This window comes from Tinamus guttatus, unplaced genomic scaffold (genome assembly GCF_059628265.1).
Source record: "Tinamus guttatus ecotype Peru unplaced genomic scaffold, ASM5962826v1 Tinamus_guttatus_pri_ptg000029l, whole genome shotgun sequence".
Classification (NCBI taxonomy): Eukaryota; Metazoa; Chordata; class Aves; order Tinamiformes; family Tinamidae; genus Tinamus; species Tinamus guttatus.
The window spans coordinates 107,874-127,914 of NW_028288563.1; the positions used below are offsets into that span (position 1 = coordinate 107,874).

At 54.0% G+C, this 20,041-nt stretch overlaps 2 protein-coding genes and 1 pseudogene across 2 annotated transcripts; all 3 read left to right on the top strand.

Annotated features, from left to right (window-relative positions):
- On the top strand, window positions 1–4,422 carry LOC148596136 (SUN domain-containing protein 3-like). The gene is made up of 9 exons (XM_088529748.1): window positions 1–102; window positions 1,228–1,254; window positions 1,729–1,769; window positions 1,987–2,146; window positions 2,532–2,616; window positions 2,772–2,887; window positions 3,536–3,703; window positions 3,996–4,085; window positions 4,270–4,422. The coding sequence occupies exons 1-9, from the start codon at window positions 1–3 to the stop codon at window positions 4,420–4,422; spliced, it is 942 nt and encodes a 313-aa protein (XP_088385874.1).
- A 2,004-nt stretch (window positions 4,423–6,426) lies between these two features.
- On the top strand, window positions 6,427–7,498 carry LOC148596137 (uncharacterized; annotated as a pseudogene).
- Window positions 7,499–14,262: 6,764 nt separating this feature from the next.
- LOC148596138 (SUN domain-containing protein 3-like) lies at window positions 14,263–18,684 on the top strand. Its single transcript, XM_088529764.1, has 9 exons — window positions 14,263–14,364; window positions 15,490–15,516; window positions 15,991–16,031; window positions 16,249–16,408; window positions 16,794–16,878; window positions 17,034–17,149; window positions 17,798–17,965; window positions 18,258–18,347; window positions 18,532–18,684. The coding sequence occupies exons 1-9, from the start codon at window positions 14,263–14,265 to the stop codon at window positions 18,682–18,684; spliced, it is 942 nt and encodes a 313-aa protein (XP_088385890.1).
- The last annotated feature ends 1,357 nt before the right edge of the window (window positions 18,685–20,041 follow it).

A 20,041-nucleotide genomic window follows, 5' to 3' on the forward strand; every position in this document is an offset into this window, starting at 1 on the left:
ATGGGGCTGCATCAGCTCTTCCTGCGCGAGTGGATGGCAGAGTGCGAGGAAGACACTCAGCACCCGGTCGGCACGCCTGTGTCCACGCTGGATCCTGCCAGTGCAAGGGCGGCATTGACAGACTGCAGAGGCCGCAGCAGAGGCCACAGACTGCGGCCTCACTCCGTGCTAAGACCCCTCTGCGCAGGTCATCACAGGCGGCCCCTGACCTCACAGCACTCGGCTCTTGTGACCTCACCCTCAGCTGCCCTACATAAAAGGCCAGTGCGCAGAGGGCTGTCGCTCTGCGAGTGAACAGGTTTGCAGAGGCCAGCAAGTGCTTGGGAAGAGGCGTTGGTGTCTTTGCAGATCAGCGACCTTTTCTCTTTTGCTGGAGTCTTACCTGGAGCAGAGCAGAGATGCCAGCCGGTCTGGTCCGGTGGGTGCAATGGGGCCCAAAGAGCAGGGAGGGAGAAGAGCAGAAGCCCTGTGCGCATCCTGGCAGCTTCCTTGGTGGGGCCAGAGCGCTCCTGAGCACTGGGCTGTGGGCAGCACTGCCCTCCAGACTGGGGAGCCAGGCAGCCCAGCAGAGCCTTTCGGGGCGCAAGGCACAGCCCATTCTCCTCAGGAGAGTCCCGGGGCACCACACCGTGTCGGGCCAGAACACGATACCGGGCAGGGACTGTGTGTGCAAGCCAGAGGTCTTCACGGGCCTCAGCGCGCACAGGGAGGGCTGCTCCACCGCAGAGCTTCCTAAAGCCCGTGGGTCTTCACCGTCCTGCCGCACTGGGAAACCTGGCGGAAGTGAAGCCCCCAGGCACAGGAGCGGGACACTAAAGCTCAGCTCTAGGCTGGGAAAACACCTGCATTCCTTCTCCTGCAGGCCATGCGTCTCCTCAGCACGGGGTGGCAGAAGGCTCATCCAGATCCTTTTCTTGCTGGCCCCAGTGTTTGCTGGTGAGCAGTGCTGACCAACCATCTGGTGGGGCTGCCCAGGCATGCTGGAGGGCAGCTTTGAGGGGGAGGGAGAGGCGGCAGATCCCGAGATCTCCAAGATAGGAAGCTGGGAATGCCAGGGCGGGTCACTTAGGTGGAGCACAGCCTGCCTCCTACCTTCCATGGGTTCAGGCAGTGTGAAAGAATGGAGTGCTTAGGAGCGTTATGGCTAGAAGTGCCTCCCTGCTTCAGAAGCTCTTGATGTTGTGACTTGCAGTTGGCGTTTACTGCTGGGTCTTGCTCCTCCCCAAGACCAAGTGTGAAGAGGAAGCGCTGCAGGTACGTGCCTCTTGTTATGGGAATGAAAAGCGTTGTGAAGGCCGTAGAGCAGAGCTCCTGCTTCCCCTACAAAAGTTCAGAATGTGGTGCAGCTTTGGAGGGCTAGTCCTCACAGAGATCAGGGCGGGAGAGGGACTTGTGTCGATGCTTGTGCTTGTCCTTGTGTCTGCATAGCTGCTGAATGAGCTCTGAGGCCAAGATCTCCCCACTGGAGTCAGCTCTGTGGCTTTATAGGCAGCAGACGAGAGACATTGGGCAGGAGGTGCCTTTGCTCTTGCTTTAGCTCCTGGAGCCTGCAAGTGCTCCAAGAGGAAATGGGCTGCCCCAAGACACCGGCTGCTGAGAGGCCTCGTTCCTCTGCCTTGCTCCAAGTGCTTGAAAGCAGCAGGCACTCTGCCTCCTAGGGAAGAATCCTGTGGGAAGTGCCCATGCTGCTCGTGGGACTTGCTCTCACGGAGGCCCTTTGTGTTGCAGGATAAAGCCAGCGTGCCTGAAGCTGAGCTCTCAGCTCTCAGGTAAGAGCGCTTCCTTGGCCCGCACCTGCTTGAATGGAAAAATAGGCAGGGCTGCAGGCTGCCGCCTGTGCTCAGAGTGCAAGGGAAGCCTTTGTTAATGCGAGAGAGGGAAGGGGATGGGGGCAAGAAGGTGGCAAGCTGCTTGTGAGTGCATTGGGGAGCTGCCTGCAGGGGCTGCGCAGGTGCTGCACAAGACCTGCTTTCCCTTTGTCCTTAGTAACACGTTGGGGTTGCTGAAGGAGAAAAAGAGAGAGCGGGAGCTTCTAGAAAAGCAGGTGATTCGCCTGCATGAAGAGATCAGGCACGAACATGAGGCCATCCTGCGCTCAGTGGAAGACGTCTTGGAGGAGAGGGAGATGGACGCTGAGAAGAGAGAGGTAAAGAGACTGTCATCTGATGCAAGGCCTTGCTCTCGTTTGGAGGCTCCCCGCTGCTGCTTCCTCTCGGCCCTTCCAGAGTGACTCTGTCCTCTTGCTGCCCGGGGCAAAGGTGTCTCTCAGGGCTCCTTGGGGCAGCGGGGAGCTGAGCAAGGTCTACTCTGTGGCTCAGGAGACTGCTGTTCTCCCACTGTGCCCCCTTGACTCGTCACAAAGCGCTCACCAAAAAGATGTGGTACCATTCCCCACCGGGAGATGCCCTAGGCCGATGCACCGTGCGGCTGCCCTTGCCTCGCACTTAGTGTTCATGCAGACGTGCCCATTGAGGAGCTGCTCTCATTCTCTGCGTTAATTTCCATCTCCACCTTTGCAATGTTTTCCTCAGGCCCTTCTTGAGTTGACCCGGGCAGCTCTTGAGCAGATAGGGGCCAAGTATGTTGAGATGGCTGACTGGGCTCTGCAAAGCACAGGTAAGCCTTTGGGAAGTGTGCGGGCACTGGGCTGCTGTATGGTCCTCCCCAAAAGACTGCGTAGGTGGGCTTGCAGCCTCAGAGATCCGTGCTAGCTCACTGCTTCTCCTAGCTCTTGGAGGGTCCTAGGCAGCTGCTTTGCATGTGTATTTCAGGGGCCACCATCGACAGAGCCCGCACATCGGAGAGTTACAGTGGGCGACACTCTGTATCTTGCTGGCTTTGTCGAGTCTTCTTTACCCAGGCCTATCCTCCGGACACCATTTTGCAGGTAACAGCATGGAGAGCATGCAGGACGTCCGAGACAGTTCCTTGTTTCTAGCGGGGGCACCAAGGCCAAGCACTTCCCTTCACAGCCCCAGGCTCGCTGAGCCCTACTGCGCTGCCCCTCTTCCTGACCACCGCGTGCCTTTGGCCACTGCACTCCCACCAGGGCTGAAGCCAAGAACAGCAGCAAGGTGCCCGCAAGGGTTGGTGGCATTTTTCTGGGGACCTTGTCCTTGGCAGCTGCATTTTGCCACCTCCACGCTGAAGGCCCCTGTTTTTGAGAGAGGGCAGTTGAGGAGGGTCTGCTGGGGTCTGTCCCCTTGGAGAAGTGTGGGGGCTCACAAGGGCCTTGCCACTGCCTCAGGCTTTGAAGGCTCTGCCGTGGCCTCCCCCAGGGAGCCCTGAGCTCTCTCGCGATGGCGTGCAAGATGAGAGCGGCTTTTGGGAAGTCACTCGCTCTGAGATGTTTCCTACTGAGGGTTTTGGTCTGCTGAGCACAGGTGCCCAGTGCCCTCCTGCCCCTTTGCGCCCCTTGTGTGCCTCTCCATGCACAACGCCAGCCCCAGGTGTGCGCTTCTTGCAAAGCCCCCAGTGTGCCAGTGTGGGCTCCTGGAGTGCCTTGCCGCTGAAGGGGGCTGCTTTCTGCTTGCAGCCGAAGACCTCCCCTGGTCAGTGCTGGGCTTTCCAAGGAGCCGAGGGCCAAGTGGTCATACGGTTGCCGCAGCACATCTGGCCAGTGGCTGTCACCGTGGAGCACATCTCAAAGGCAGTGTCTCCATCCGGGGAAGTCAGCAGTGCCCCCAAAGATTTTGCCGTCTTTGTAAGTCTCTGCTTTGCACCTGCTGGGAGGGAAGGGCCAGGGGAGGCCTCACTGTCTTGGTGCCTCCTCTCCAAGAAGGGCGGCCTTGTTGCTGCAGAGCAGCATATCCTGCATGGGCCTGTGGGGAGCTCTGGAGTGCTTTGGCCTCTCCAGCGTTGTGCTTTCTGGGATTCAACCCACCTGTTGCTAGAGCAGTGGGACATAATGCAGGCTTCCCAATGGTGACTGAGCGGGCTCTTCTCCATTGGCTCTGCCTGAGCATTACCTGCTATCCTTGTCGGTTGCTTTTAAGGGTATGGATGAGGAAGGCCCCGAAGAAGAGCTCCTGGGGCTTTTTGCATATGATGTGGAGCAAGAGGCGGTTCAGACCTTCCACCTCAAGGTACTGTGAGTGCGTGTGGGCACAATGCAAGGAAGGAGCTGGGTTAGCCTGCAAGGGCTTGGGCAACAGAGGGTGACCCAAAGAGTCCTGTGCCTTGTGGCTCTGCCTTATGACCCGTGGCTGCCTCCTTGCTCGGGGATACTTTTTGCTTCCCAGCAGGGCTAACACTGCATTTCCTTTACAGAAGCAGCTTCCCAGAGCCTTCCAGTTCATCAAATTCAAGGTGAAGAGCAACTGGGGGAAGCACGAGTACACCTGCCTTTACCGAGTGCAGGTTCATGGCATAATGGCAGCTCAGAGGATCCAGCTGAGCCAGGAGAGTAGAGAGGTTCTGTGAATCACAATAAAGGAGTCTGTCTTGTGTCAGTTCACCTTGGTGCTATGTGTGGCTCCTGAAGTTCCATTCCTGAGGCAGGCTGCACAAGCTACGCATGCTGAGCACATGTAGAGAGAGGCAGAAGGGGCAGCTGGCTCTCTGCAAAGCAGGACTCTGCTCTTCCAGGCAGTCTGAGGGCACTTGTTCACTTGTTTCGATTAAGTTGTGAGGCATGAGGAAGCAAAGAGCCTCTTGGAAAGGTGTCGCCCACAGCTCGTGTGATCCCTCAGCACAGAGATGTGCCACCTTCACTGTGCAGGTGCAGCGAGCCTGCCTCCTGCCTCAGCGCCGCTAAGAGCCAGTTGTGCTTGCACCACTCCTGATCAAAGGAGCTGTCTGCCGGAGGGGAAGGACGGCTCTTGTCTTTGGTGCAGGCAACAGGGCAGGGCCCCTGGGCTCCAAGGGCAGCCCCAGGTGCTGCAGCTGCAGCTTTCGCAGCACAGGGCACTGCCTCAAAGTTCCCGATTGCATGGCACAAGAGCATGCCAAGGCAGGGAAAGCTTTCCGGCTGTGCCAGGAGAGGGGCTGAAAACAGGTCACTCCACAAGGTTCTGCCTGCTTTCTCCCCTGCTAAATACCAAAGCCTCTGGGAAGCTGCAACGTGGCATTTACTGGAGGACTTGGCGGGCTCTTGCATTGCTCCCCTGGTGCAAGAGCAGTGCAAGAGCAGGCGCCAGGGGCTCAGCCGGAGCAGAGTGCTCTGCACTCCATGCATGTTGGGCTCAGCGGCTGTGTGCCTCCTTCTGCAGCAGAAGACAGCTCTGCAGGACAAGGAGGACCGCACTCCCTGTGTTCCCATCAAGAGAGATGGACCAGCCGCCACCTCTAACAGGGTGGCAGGCAGTTCCCTCACAGAAGTGAAAGATCCAGGTCCTCTTGGCGTGCTCTGAGGACAGCAACCCTATCACGGGCGCTCTCAGCACCCGCAACACACCCTGAACTACCTCCTCATCCTGAGCAGATGCACCACAGCTTGGTGCTCTCAAAGAATGGGAGAAGGAGCACCAAAGGGGTCCTGCGGTCCTGCAAAGCAGCAGCCTCCTACCAACAGGAGGCACTTTCTTCTTGTGCATATTCCGCCCTCTCTGCTGATATATATTACACAATAACGATCTGAAGACCACAGACACAAACAGCACAGACACAGTTTCTATCCAGTGGCACAACCTCACATAGCTGTGCACTCCCCTAGTGAGTTCCACTGTTTCAATTGCCGAATGCCATCCTCGTCGCCAATTAGGTTGCGAATGGGCTTGGGGTTCGGCAATAATCACACACAAAAAGGTGGCTATGGCGAGTCTTTTTTCAGGTGAAACCACATTAAAGAAGCAAAGTATGAATAATTACTCTTGAGGTAATACTTGCCTGCAGGATCCTGAGACTGAACATTCTCTCGAGTTGGCGGCTTACAGGGTTGCTGACAGGCTCCTAACTCAGCGGGTGTCCCTGCGGAGACAACGTAGACCTCGATGTTAGGATCCTCGCCCCCGCTCTCTCCAGCCCATCTTCTCTCCAGTAGCAACTGAGGCTTTTACAATTTGTAAGGACCGTTGCTGCTCCTTCCATGCCAGTCGCACTGGAGCTTGGCCATCGCTTCATTCTTGTTTCCTATGCCAAAGTATTTCTCTCGTCTCTTTCCAAGGGTACTAGTCAGAGTAGGGCTCCCAGTCCTCCACTGGTGGGGCGGGTGGGCGCCGCAGTCTGAGTTATTCCTGGCTTTCCCGCTTTCAAATTCTGCACTTTCTTGTTGTGCTTATTCAGATGCGGTGGAAGAGAGAAAGCAGAAGTTTTGTCAAGATGATACGGTGATCCACTCCCTGCAAGGGGCAGTAAACACTCTGCAGGAACAGCTAAAGGAGAACAAACAATTGTTGGAGGAGGAAAGAAACCAAAAGATGATATTAAAGAAAGAGTTGAGGAAACAACTCTTTTTTGAGGGAAGTAGATACTTTGTCAGAAATAGAAATGACACGTGCAGAGAAGGGGGCACAGCAAACTTATCCCCAGGGAGATTTACAGAAGGCCAAAGAAGCTGTAAAAAGCCCACCCCATACGTGTCCACTGATTAAAACAAGAGTATGTGTATGAGGACTATGGCGATGAACATCCTCAGGTTACCACCAAAGAAGTCCCATTCACTGCAACTGAATTAGCAAAGCTGAGAAAAGATTTTGCAAAAACTGCGCAGGAATCAGAGACAGAGTATGTGTGGAGAGTGTCTTTGTCAGGAGGGGATGGAATCTTGTTGTCAGAAAAAGAAAGAAAAGGGTATCGGGGTCCGGTTGTGTTTCTGACTGCTGGCGATCGCTGAGCCCCATGGTCATTGACTCAGAGAGCTGCGTATTGGGCTGGAGGGCTGACCCCTTTGGAAAGAGGAGATCCGCTTGCCCTAACGGGGACGGTGGATCAGTTAGTGGAAACTGTGCAAAAGGCGGCCTGTCTCCAGATGATGTGTGATCAGGAGCTGAAGCCTAACCAGCGTTCCCTAATGATGCTGCCTGTGGACCCAGAGAGAATGACTCCCCTGATACGAGGACTTCCTGACTCCCTGAAACCCATTGGGATTCCATTACCCGTGATGGAGAAAGCCGCTCTGGAGGGGATGGTGACCCCTGACTGTCAGTGGCCAGGGAGGAAAGTATGGAAATGGGGAGAGATCGCCCAGGAGTTGATTAATTTGGGGAGAAAATACGGCCCTGTTGCCGAATTGTCCCAAAGAAGTGAAACCAGGGTTATATGGGCTGCAGAACGGGTTAGTGGGCGGTGATCATCCCCCGTGAAGGGCCGAGATTTGGGGTCAATCCAAAATCACAGTTCTGGGAGAGAGAATCTTCCAACCTGAAACGAGCTGTTGCGGCTAGGGCTTCAGAAAGGTATTCCCCGGGATTCGATGGACGGACTCCCAACCAAGGAATTAGAACGACTAGTGCAGGAATGGTCAGGGCAAACGGCCTCTTTCAGATCAACCCCCAGTGCCACGCCCTTAATAGACCTTGAGGAGGAGCTGGCTGAGAAGAAGGCCAGGGCGGGAAACTAATTCCTCCTCTCCCAGAGGGTGAGGGGGGAGGCGGAGGATGGATGTTTGCAAGACAAGTCACCTGCAATACGAAAGGGGATTTATTGATTACTGTTGCTGTAGGACCAAGGAGAAGACCGGTAGCCTTTTTAATTTATACAGGAGCACAAATTACCGCACTAATGTGGACTGAAGCAGAGTGATGTGGAATCTCGATTCCATCCAGGAAGCTAATTGTTTTAAATGCCTTGGGAAAAACACAGTCGGTGCCTGTGAGTCCAGTGACACTATGGTTACCAGAAGAACAAGAGCCTGTCAAGACCACTGTGGCCGTAGGCTCTTTTCAGATGAATCTTCTAGGCATAGATGTTTTGAAGGGTAGGCAGTGGCGTGATACCCAGGGAAATTCGTGGTCTTTTGGTATTTCCCAGATCATAGAATCATAGAATCATAGAATGCTTAGGGTTGGAAGGGACCTCTAGAGATCATCTAGTCCAACCTCCCTGCATACGCAGGGTCACCTAGAGCACGTGGCACAGGACTGCATCCAAGCGGGTTTTGAAGATCTCCAGAGAAGGAGACTCCACAACCTCTCTGGGCAGCCTGTTCCAGTGCTCTGTCACCCTCACTGTTAAGAAATTTTTCCTTAAGTTCCTATGGAATTTTTGGTGCTTCAGCTTCCGGCCATTTCCTCTAGTCCTATCAGTGGCCACCACTGAAAAGAGACCAGCACTGTCCTCTGCGCTCCCTCCCTTGAGGTATTTATATACACTGATCAGATCCCCTCTCAGCCTTCTCTTCTCCAGGCTGAACAGGCCCAGCTCCCTCTGCCTCTCCTCATAGGGCAGATGTTCCAGGCCCCTGATCATCCTTGTGGCCCTGCGCTGGACTCTCTCCAGCAGCTCCACATCCCTCTTGTACTGTGGGGCCCAGAACTGGACACAATACTCCAGATGAGGCCTCGCTAGGACTGAGTAGAGGGGCAGGATCACCTCCCTCGGCCTGCTGGAGACGCTCTTCTTAATGCACCCCAGGATCTCATTGGCCTTCTTGGCCACGAGGGCACACTGCTGCCTCATGGTCAACTTGTCATGCACCACAACACCCAGGTCTTTCTCCGCAGAGCTGCTCTCCAGAAGGTCAGTCCCCAGCCTGTATTGGTGTCTGGGGTTATTCCTCCCCAGGTGCAGGACCTTGCACTTGGCCTTGTTGAATTGCATGAGGTTTTTCACCGCCCAGTTGTCCAGCCTGTATAGATCAGGCAATTGACCGGAATATCCGCTGCAAGTGGCGCCTACCCTCCCCGCTTCCAAACTGACAGATCTGAAACCCTATCCACTGCCATTAGGAGCCACAGAGGGGATCACACCAGTTCTGGGGGATTTAGAGAAACAAGTGGTTGCAGTTTCCACTCACTCCCCCCTTAACTCCCCAGCGTGGCCTTTCAGAAAGGCAGACGGTAAATGGAGATTGACTATAGATTACCGGAGACTGAATGCCAACACAGGTCCACTAACATTGCTGAATTCAGAGCGACCATTCAGGAACAATCTCATCCTGTTATGGCAATGATCGATGTCAAGGATATATTTTTCATGGTCCCTTTACAACCTGAGGACCAGGATTGTTTTGCCTTCACCTAGGAGGGACACCAGTACACCTTTACACGACTCCCACGAGGATACAAGCACTCCTTGACGCTGGCCCACCATGCTCTAGCGCAAGAGTTACAAAAAATCCTCCTAAGGGCGGAAGTAAAGATCTATCAATATATAGATGATGTGCTGATAGGAGGGAGTCAGGTGGAAGAAGTTAGAGAAACCCAGAAGGACATCATCAACCACTTAGAAAGTACAGGCTTGACAATTCCACCTGAGAAAATACAAGCTCCTTCAAGTAAGGTAACATTTTTAGGGGTTGGGTGGGAGGAATGACATGTATCCCACCGGATACCCTTTCCTCTCTTGACCGGATCAAGATGCCAGAATCCAAGAGAGACTTACAGCATGCACTAGGGTTGCTTGTGTTCTGGAGGAAGCATATTGCTCACTTTTCAATTACTGCCAGACCCCTGTACGACTTACTGCGAAAAAGAGTTCAGTGGGAATGGACTCAGGTTCATGATGAGGCTTTACAGCTGTTGGTGTTTGAAGCGACTGCCTATCAGGCCCTTGGTCCCACTCACCCATCCGATCCAGTTCAAACTGAATGGGGATTTGCCAAGACTGGACTGTGAATCCGTTTGCGGCAAAAGGGTCCAGAGGGACCTAGTGGGCCCATTGGTTTTTATTCTCACAGCTTTAAAGACGCTGAAAAAGGATATACAGCTTGGCAGAAAGGTTTATTTGTAGTTAGTTAAGCTCTAAGGGAAGCTGAACGGACTATCTGGCAACAACCTATAGTGCTCAGAGGCCCATTTAAAGTGATTAAAGCAGTATTGGCAGGAACCCCACCCCCTGATGGGGTGGCTCTGAGAGACTCTGTGCGAAAATGGTACGCACAAATAGAACACTATCGTGATTTTTTTTCTGTATCTGAAGGAACCACAAAGGCGTTCAGTATACAAGATGAGGTGGACTTGGATAGAGAAACACCCGGGTTATGATCTGTAATACAGGTAGCTCTTCTGTTTTCTGAACAATTGCAGAATGTCTGGTTTACGGATGCCTCGTCAAAGCGAGAGGGAAAAACTTGGAAATATCCAGCAGTGGCACTTTGGATAGGTACTGAGGAACAGATCATTACTGAAGGAGAAGGTAGTGTACAAGTAGGAGAACTAACCGCTCTGTGGAGCGTTTTCCCACATGAGGCTCAAGCTGCTTCTCCTGTCTATATCTGTACTGAGTCTTATGCCGTGTTTAAAGGCTGCACTGAGTGGCTTCCATTCTGGGAATAAAACTGATGGGAGGTCAATACAATATCTCTATGGCAAAAGGAAAAATGGCAGGATATTCTTACCATTGCCAAACAAGGGGCATTTGCAGTAGCTTGGATAGCATCTCATCAACGAGATGACACCGCGGTGAATCGATGGAATGCCAAAGTGGATGAACTAGCACGGGCTGGCTCCCCTACAAAACACCCAGATAGCGGAGAATTGGGAACATCTCTTGGAATGGCTACATGTAAAACGGAAACCTTCAGGAGCGAAGGAGCTGTTTTGTGAGGCACAAGCCCGAGGGTGGCCGGTTACAAGGGAGGAGTGTAAAACCTGTGTATCTTCTTGCAAATAATGCTGAGTCCATCTGGACAGACACCCTCTGGGAGCTGCCCCTCTGCACTTGAGAGAGGGAAAAGGCCTGTGGGAGGCCTGGCACATTGATTGCATCGGCCCCTTTCGAAGGTCAGAGGGAAAGCACTATGTACTGGCAGGCGCAGACACAGTATCTGGATTAGTGCAAGCTAAAGCATGTGCTAAGGCAATAGGAGAAAACACCATAAAGGCTCTGAAAGAATGGTTTGGAATCTTCCCCAAACCGCAGTCAATTCAATCAGATAACGGCTCACATTATACAGCTAAAGTGGTCCAGGAGTGGGCAGCTCAGGAGGAAATTTCGTGGGTGTTTCATACTCCATATTACCCTCAAGCGAATGGAATCGTGGAAAGAACGGTCTTATGAAAACAATTCCTCAAACCACATGAGCCAGGATGGGCTGAGCAGGTGTGGGATGTGGTGATCAGTGTTAACAGTCACTGGGGAATAAATGGATGTCCAAAGATCACAACATTTTACCCAAACGCTCCAAAGATCATACCAACCCCACATGATCCTGATCACCCTAGAGATCCATCTTATTCCCCAGGACAGCCTGTCTTGGTTGAAATCCCCGCCGTGAGGGCGGTACCACTGGTATTGGACACTCCAATAAACAAATACACCTGGAAGGCAAAAAACACCCATGGGAAAATCCATAAGATTGTTGGATTGTTCCCTCTTTCTAACTCGAGAAGTCTTTTGTTTCATTTCAAGAAGAAGCAAGTGACCCAGATTCGCCCACAGAAGATGTGAACCAGATGCTGATTGTAATATAATTTGGTTAAAATGTCTATGTCATTTTTAATTATATTGTTCTGGAGGGTTATCTCTAAGAGTAAGGAGAAGCCAATTCCCCCAAATTCCACCAATCTATATGATCCATTTAAGGATAACGAATTTGTTATTCGTAATACTCCCATTACATCGGAGTATGGTAATCTGGGAGAGAGAGAGGTTGCCTGCGACAAGCGATCTGTCGAGGTTAATATAGGTGGAAAACAAAAGTGGGGGAAGACTGAGTAGCCTCCTGAAAGAATAATCAAGCATTATGGGCCTGCTACCTGGAGTCCTGGTGAACCATAGTCAAGGGCGAGACTGGGTTGGCCTCTGTGTTCGCCACCAAGAAGAAACTTGAGCTCTGCTGTTGGCTGCCACCCATTAGGTGTTGAGCGGTGGGGACATATGCCATGCCAGACCTTGATGTAAGTGATGGTCACCTCTCTCTCTGAGGGCCTGTAGCAGTCGTGGCGACAGTCGTTCTCCACAACTTGTCACTCTTTTTGACGGGCCAGACAGGGTTATTCCAAGCTGTGGTAGTGGGTTTATAACTGCTGCATCCCTAGGTCTTTAATTGTCTGCGAAATGTCTTCATGCCCCCAGAATCTTGTACTGTATCGTGGCTATTGATTTAGTTGCGGCATGAATCTGCACAGAGGGCATTTTTACTTTTCTGACTAAAATTGTCTGGGTACTAATGTAGTTCTTTGTTCCAAATTGCTACAAGGCGTCAGAAAGTTTAAAAGTCAGTCCCTTTAAAATATCAATTCCAATTACATATTCAGCAACAGGAATTATGATAACTGAATACAATCATTTTGGGAGATTCTCTATTTTCATTTCTATTTATGCTTGTACAACTTCAATTTGGTTTCCTCCCCAAAAATTGCTTGGGATTTCCATATATTAAGGAGGCCTTCGCTCCAGGAGCAACAGAGGCTTTTACAATTTGTAAGGACCGTTGCTGCTCCTTCCATGCCAGTCGCACTGGAGCTTGGCCATCGCTTCATTCTTGTTTCCTATGCCAAAGTATTTCCCTAGTCTGCTTCCAAGGATACAAGTCAGAGTACGGCTCCCAGTCCTACACTGGTGGGGCGGGTGGGCGCCGCAGTCTCAGTTATTCCTGGCTTTCCTGCTTTCAAACTCTGCACTTTCTTGTTGTGCTTATTCAGCCCTCTCTGCTGATATATATTACACAATACAGATCTAAAGACCACAGACACAAACAGCACTAACACAATTTCTATCCAGTGGCAGCCAAAACCACAAAGAACCGCAGTAGATGCAATGCAAACTATGCTTTATTGTTCTCTAAGTACATTATTTATACTGAGATTTTCTCGTCGTGGCTGCTACTTATTGGTGAGGACTACAAATGACAGTAGCTAGTAACAGAGTTATGACTGGACGATTCTTAGCTTGGCCAGCTTCTGCTCCGTGGCCATAACCTCCTTAAATTGATCAGAATTTTCTGCTGTCTCCGTGTGAACTCCGCCTCATAGATTCACGCTAATCTTTTCAAGGCTAACATTCTTTGCTATGGGAGCCATGGATTCCACTGACCAGGTGCAATCCCTGACAAGGGCCATCTAGGAGGCAAGTGTAGGCCAATAGGCCTGCTGTTGACATGAATGACAGTTAGTGTAAGTAACTTGTGCAGTATTCTAATTACTGGTGGCCGCTATACACTCTGCAAGATCAAGAGAAGAGGCCAAAGAATGGAAATTTAAGATGTAACATAACTTTGTAATATGCTGCTTTTTAGGAGGCAGGATAAGGCAGGCACAGAAACACCTCGTCTATGAGGAAAGTCTGACAGAGGTGCTCTTCTTAGGCCTGGAGAAGATTTTAGATGCTATTAATGTGTCTCATGAGGATGAGGCCAGCCTCTTTTCAGTGGTGCCCAGCAACACGACGCCAGGCAGTGGGCACGCACTGGACCACCATCTCCTCATGAGCAATCATTTATTTCCTAGGAGGGTGACTGTGCCGCGCAACAGATGGCGCAGAGAGCTTGTGGCCTCTCCATCCTTCGAGAGGGTCCAAAGTCCCCAGGAGACGGTCCTGGCCAACATGCTCTAGGTGACCCTTCGGGAGCAGAGGGGCTTGGGCAGCATTGCGAGATGTCCCTTCCCACCTCAGGCATCCTGGAGGGTGGTGCTGCGGGGCAGAGAGAAGATAGCCTGAGAAGCGCTAGAGCCATGGGAGCCCTGCTCTGCCTGGAGAGCCTGCTGCTCGGAGCGGCAAGCAGCGACACTGAGGAGCAAAAGGAAGAGCTAGACAAGGAGGCGTGAGCACCTGGCAGCCTAGAAGCAAAGTGCTCACGACATGGCAAGAGCAGAAGTGGGCAGACGTGCCACAAGCCTCCATGCCTAGAGACTGCATCAAGCGCTGAGCTCCAAGGTTGCTGCTTAATTCCTCCAAGTGCAAAGAGCAGCTGCTCCCAAGTAGAGCTGCTCTGGAGCTCCCCTCACTCTCATCCTACTCAGGAGCTCTCTACACCAGAAGGGTGTGGGAATTGCCAGCACCCCCAGCAAGCGTGCCGAGAACCTAGACCTCCTTGAGCCTTAGCAATGGTCAAAGGAAAGGGCTGTCCTGCGGAGCTGCCCTGGCGCTGGCTGAGTGCAAGCAGGAAAAGCAGAACAGGCTGCGGCATCATTGGCCGGGGCAAAGGGCCCTGGGTGCCCTGGCACAGAGCAAGCAAAACAAGAGCTGGGAATATGCTCCAGCGTCAGCAAAGCCCAAACCTGCATGGGGCTGCATCAGCTCTTCCTGCGCGAGTGGATGGCAGAGTGCGAGGAAGACACTCAGCACCCGGTCGGCACGCCTGTGTCCACGCTGGATCCTGCCAGTGCAAGGGCGGCATTGACAGACTGCAGAGGCCGCAGCAGAGGCCACAGACTGCGGCCTCACTCCGTGCTAAGACCCCTCTGCGCAGGTCATCACAGGCGGCCCCTGACCTCACAGCACTCGGCTCTTGTGACCTCACCCTCAGCTGCCCTACATAAAAGGCCAGTGCGCAGAGGGCTGTCGCTCTGCGAGTGAACAGGTTTGCAGAGGCCAGCAAGTGCTTGGGAAGAGGCGTTGGTGTCTTTGCAGATCAGCGACCTTTTCTCTTTTGCTGGAGTCTTACCTGGAGCAGAGCAGAGATGCCAGCCGGTCTGGTCCGGTGGGTGCAATGGGGCCCAAAGAGCAGGGAGGGAGAAGAGCAGAAGCCCTGTGCGCATCCTGGCAGCTTCCTTGGTGGGGCCAGAGCGCTCCTGAGCACTGGGCTGTGGGCAGCACTGCCCTCCAGACTGGGGAGCCAGGCAGCCCAGCAGAGCCTTTCGGGGCGCAAGGCACAGCCCATTCTCCTCGGGAGAGTCCCGGGGCACCACACCGTGTCGGGCCAGAACACGATACCGGGCAGGGACTGTGTGTGCAAGCCAGAGGTCTTCACGGGCCTCAGCGCGCACAGGGAGGGCTGCTCCACCGCAGAGCTTCCTAAAGCCCGTGGGTCTTCACCGTCCTGCCGCACTGGGAAACCTGGCGGAAGTGAAGCCCCCAGGCACAGGAGCGGGACACTAAAGCTCAGCTCTAGGCTGGGAAAACACCTGCATTCCTTCTCCTGCAGGCCATGCGTCTCCTCAGCACGGGGTGGCAGAAGGCTCATCCAGATCCTTTTCTTGCTGGCCCCAGTGTTTGCTGGTGAGCAGTGCTGACCAACCATCTGGTGGGGCTGCCCAGGCATGCTGGAGGGCAGCTTTGAGGGGGAGGGAGAGGCGGCAGATCCCGAGATCTCCAAGATAGGAAGCTGGGAATGCCAGGGCGGGTCACTTAGGTGGAGCACAGCCTGCCTCCTACCTTCCATGGGTTCAGGCAGTGTGAAAGAATGGAGTGCTTAGGAGCGTTATGGCTAGAAGTGCCTCCCTGCTTCAGAAGCTCTTGATGTTGTGACTTGCAGTTGGCGTTTACTGCTGGGTCTTGCTCCTCCCCAAGACCAAGTGTGAAGAGGAAGCGCTGCAGGTACGTGCCTCTTGTTATGGGAATGAAAAGCGTTGTGAAGGCCGTAGAGCAGAGCTCCTGCTTCCCCTACAAAAGTTCAGAATGTGGTGCAGCTTTGGAGGGCTAGTCCTCACAGAGATCAGGGCGGGAGAGGGACTTGTGTCGATGCTTGTGCTTGTCCTTGTGTCTGCATAGCTGCTGAATGAGCTCTGAGGCCAAGATCTCCCCACTGGAGTCAGCTCTGTGGCTTTATAGGCAGCAGACGAGAGACATTGGGCAGGAGGTGCCTTTGCTCTTGCTTTAGCTCCTGGAGCCTGCAAGTGCTCCAAGAGGAAATGGGCTGCCCCAAGACACCGGCTGCTGAGAGGCCTCGTTCCTCTGCCTTGCTCCAAGTGCTTGAAAGCAGCAGGCACTCTGCCTCCTAGGGAAGAATCCTGTGGGAAGTGCCCATGCTGCTCGTGGGACTTGCTCTCACGGAGGCCCTTTGTGTTGCAGGATAAAGCCAGCGTGCCTGAAGCTGAGCTCTCAGCTCTCAGGTAAGAGCGCTTCCTTGGCCCGCACCTGCTTGAATGGAAAAATAGGCAGGGCTGCAGGCTGCCGCCTGTGCTCAGAGTGCAAGGGAAGCCTTTGTTAATGCGAGAGAGGGAAGGGGATGGGGGCAAGAAGGTGGCAAGCTGCTTGTGAGTGCATTGGGGAGCTGCCTGCAGGGGCTGCGCAGGTGCTGCACAAGACCTGCTTTCCCTTTGTCCTTAGTAACACGTTGGGGTTGCTGAAGGAGAAAAAGAGAGAGCGGGAGCTTCTAGAAAAGCAGGTGATTCGCCTGCATGAAGAGATCAGGCACGAACATGAGGCCATCCTGCGCTCAGTGGAAGACGTCTTGGAGGAGAGGGAGATGGACGCTGAGAAGAGAGAGGTAAAGAGACTGTCATCTGATGCAAGGCCTTGCTCTCGTTTGGAGGCTCCCCGCTGCTGCTTCCTCTCGGCCCTTCCAGAGTGACTCTGTCCTCTTGCTGCCCGGGGCAAAGGTGTCTCTCAGGGCTCCTTGGGGCAGCGGGGAGCTGAGCAAGGTCTACTCTGTGGCTCAGGAGACTGCTGTTCTCCCACTGTGCCCCCTTGACTCGTCACAAAGCGCTCACCAAAAAGCTGTGGTACCATTCCCCACCGGGAGATGCCCTAGGCCGATGCACCGTGCGGCTGCCCTTGCCTCGCACTTAGTGTTCATGCAGACGTGCCCATTGAGGAGCTGCTCTCATTCTCTGCGTTAATTTCCATCTCCACCTTTGCAATGTTTTCCTCAGGCCCTTCTTGAGTTGACCCGGGCAGCTCTTGAGCAGATAGGGGCCAAGTATGTTGAGATGGCTGACTGGGCTCTGCAAAGCACAGGTAAGCCTTTGGGAAGTGTGCGGGCACTGGGCTGCTGTATGGTCCTCCCCAAAAGACTGCGTAGGTGGGCTTGCAGCCTCAGAGATCCGTGCTAGCTCACTGCTTCTCCTAGCTCTTGGAGGGTCCTAGGCAGCTGCTTTGCATGTGTATTTCAGGGGCCACCATCGACAGAGCCCGCACATCGGAGAGTTACAGTGGGCGACACTCTGTATCTTGCTGGCTTTGTCGAGTCTTCTTTACCCAGGCCTATCCTCCGGACACCATTTTGCAGGTAACAGCATGGAGAGCATGCAGGACGTCCGAGACAGTTCCTTGTTTCTAGCGGGGGCACCAAGGCCAAGCACTTCCCTTCACAGCCCCAGGCTCGCTGAGCCCTACTGCGCTGCCCCTCTTCCTGACCACCGCGTGCCTTTGGCCACTGCACTCCCACCAGGGCTGAAGCCAAGAACAGCAGCAAGGTGCCCGCAAGGGTTGGTGGCATTTTTCTGGGGACCTTGTCCTTGGCAGCTGCATTTTGCCACCTCCACGCTGAAGGCCCCTGTTTTTGAGAGAGGGCAGTTGAGGAGGGTCTGCTGGGGTCTGTCCCCTTGGAGAAGTGTGGGGGCTCACAAGGGCCTTGCCACTGCCTCAGGCTTTGAAGGCTCTGCCGTGGCCTCCCCCAGGGAGCCCTGAGCTCTCTCGCGATGGCGTGCAAGATGAGAGCGGCTTTTGGGAAGTCACTCGCTCTGAGATGTTTCCTACTGAGGGTTTTGGTCTGCTGAGCACAGGTGCCCAGTGCCCTCCTGCCCCTTTGCGCCCCTTGTGTGCCTCTCCATGCACAACGCCAGCCCCAGGTGTGCGCTTCTTGCAAAGCCCCCAGTGTGCCAGTGTGGGCTCCTGGAGTGCCTTGCCGCTGAAGGGGGCTGCTTTCTGCTTGCAGCCGAAGACCTCCCCTGGTCAGTGCTGGGCTTTCCAAGGAGCCGAGGGCCAAGTGGTCATACGGTTGCCGCAGCACATCTGGCCAGTGGCTGTCACCGTGGAGCACATCTCAAAGGCAGTGTCTCCATCCGGGGAAGTCAGCAGTGCCCCCAAAGATTTTGCCGTCTTTGTAAGTCTCTGCTTTGCACCTGCTGGGAGGGAAGGGCCAGGGGAGGCCTCACTGTCTTGGTGCCTCCTCTCCAAGAAGGGCGGCCTTGTTGCTGCAGAGCAGCATATCCTGCATGGGCCTGTGGGGAGCTCTGGAGTGCTTTGGCCTCTCCAGCGTTGTGCTTTCTGGGATTCAACCCACCTGTTGCTAGAGCAGTGGGACATAATGCAGGCTTCCCAATGGTGACTGAGCGGGCTCTTCTCCATTGGCTCTGCCTGAGCATTACCTGCTATCCTTGTCGGTTGCTTTTAAGGGTATGGATGAGGAAGGCCCCGAAGAAGAGCTCCTGGGGCTTTTTGCATATGATGTGGAGCAAGAGGCGGTTCAGACCTTCCACCTCAAGGTACTGTGAGTGCGTGTGGGCACAATGCAAGGAAGGAGCTGGGTTAGCCTGCAAGGGCTTGGGCAACAGAGGGTGACCCAAAGAGTCCTGTGCCTTGTGGCTCTGCCTTATGACCCGTGGCTGCCTCCTTGCTCGGGGATACTTTTTGCTTCCCAGCAGGGCTAACACTGCATTTCCTTTACAGAAGCAGCTTCCCAGAGCCTTCCAGTTCATCAAATTCAAGGTGAAGAGCAACTGGGGGAAGCACGAGTACACCTGCCTTTACCGAGTGCAGGTTCATGGCATAATGGCAGCTCAGAGGATCCAGCTGAGCCAGGAGAGTAGAGAGGTTCTGTGAATCACAATAAAGGAGTCTGTCTTGTGTCAGTTCACCTTGGTGCTATGTGTGGCTCCTGAAGTTCCATTCCTGAGGCAGGCTGCACAAGCTACGCATGCTGAGCACATGTAGAGAGAGGCAGAAGGGCAGCTGGCTCTCTGCAAAGCAGGACTCTGCTCTTCCAGGCAGTCTGAGGGCACTTGTTCACTTGTTTCGATTAAGTTGTGAGGCATGAGGAAGCAAAGAGCCTCTTGGAAAGGTGTCGCCCACAGCTCGTGTGATCCCTCAGCACAGAGATGTGCCACCTTCACTGTGCAGGTGCAGCGAGCCTGCCTCCTGCCTCAGCGCCGCTAAGAGCCAGTTGTGCTTGCACCACTCCTGATCAAAGGAGCTGTCTGCCGGAGGGGAAGGACGGCTCTTGTCTTTGGTGCAGGCAACAGGGCAGGGCCCCTGGGCTCCAAGGGCAGCCCCAGGTGCTGCAGCTGCAGCTTTCGCAGCACAGGGCACTGCCTCAAAGTTCCCGATTGCATGGCACAAGAGCATGCCAAGGCAGGGAAAGCTTTCCGGCTGTGCCAGGAGAGGGGCTGAAAACAGGTCACTCCACAAGGTTCTGCCTGCTTTCTCCCCTGCTAAATACCAAAGCCTCTGGGAAGCTGCAACGTGGCATTTACTGGAGGACTTGGCGGGCTCTTGCATTGCTCCCCTGGTGCAAGAGCAGTGCAAGAGCAGGCGCCAGGGGCTCAGCCGGAGCAGAGTGCTCTGCACTCCATGCATGTTGGGCTCAGCGGCTGTGTGCCTCCTTCTGCAGCAGAAGACAGCTCTGCAGGACAAGGAGGACCGCACTCCCTGTGTTCCCATCAAGAGAGATGGACCAGGTGCCACCTCTAACAGGGTGGCAGGCAGTTCCCTCACAGAAGTGAAAGATCCAGGTCCTCTTGGCGTGCTCTGAGGACAGCAACCCTATCACGGGCGCTCTCAGCACCCGCAACACACCCTGAACTACCTCCTCATCCTGAGCAGATGCACCACAGCTTGGTGCTCTCAAAGAATGGGAGAAGGAGCACCAAAGGGGTCCTGCGGTCCTGCAAAGCAGCAGCCTCCTACCAACAGGAGGCACTTTCTTCTTGTGCATATTCCGCCCTCTCTGCTGATATATATTACACAATAACGATCTGAAGACCACAGACACAAACAGCACAGACACAGTTTCTATCCAGTGGCACAACCTCACATAGCTGTGCACTCCCCTAGTGAGTTCCACTGTTTCAATTGCCGAATGCCATCCTCGTCGCCAATTAGGTTGCGAATGGGCTTGGGGTTCGGCAATAATCACACACAAAAAGGTGGCTATGGCGAGTCTTTTTTCAGGTGAAACCAC

Excerpts from the sequence above, each read along its gene's own strand:
- LOC148596136 (XM_088529748.1), top strand. The coding sequence starts at position 1 with ATGGGGCTGCATCAGCTCTTCCTGCGCGAGTGGATGGCAGAGTGCGAG. Across the intron at positions 1,770-1,986 it reads GCTGAGCTCTCAGCTCTCAG|TAACACGTTGGGGTTGCTGA; the intron begins GTAAGAGCGCTT and ends CTTTGTCCTTAG. Across the intron at positions 2,888-3,535 it reads CTCCGGACACCATTTTGCAG|CCGAAGACCTCCCCTGGTCA; the intron begins GTAACAGCATGG and ends TTCTGCTTGCAG.
- LOC148596138 (XM_088529764.1), top strand. The coding sequence starts at position 14,263 with ATGGGGCTGCATCAGCTCTTCCTGCGCGAGTGGATGGCAGAGTGCGAG. Across the intron at positions 16,409-16,793 it reads TGGACGCTGAGAAGAGAGAG|GCCCTTCTTGAGTTGACCCG; the intron begins GTAAAGAGACTG and ends TGTTTTCCTCAG. Across the intron at positions 16,879-17,033 it reads CTGGGCTCTGCAAAGCACAG|GGGCCACCATCGACAGAGCC; the intron begins GTAAGCCTTTGG and ends TGTGTATTTCAG.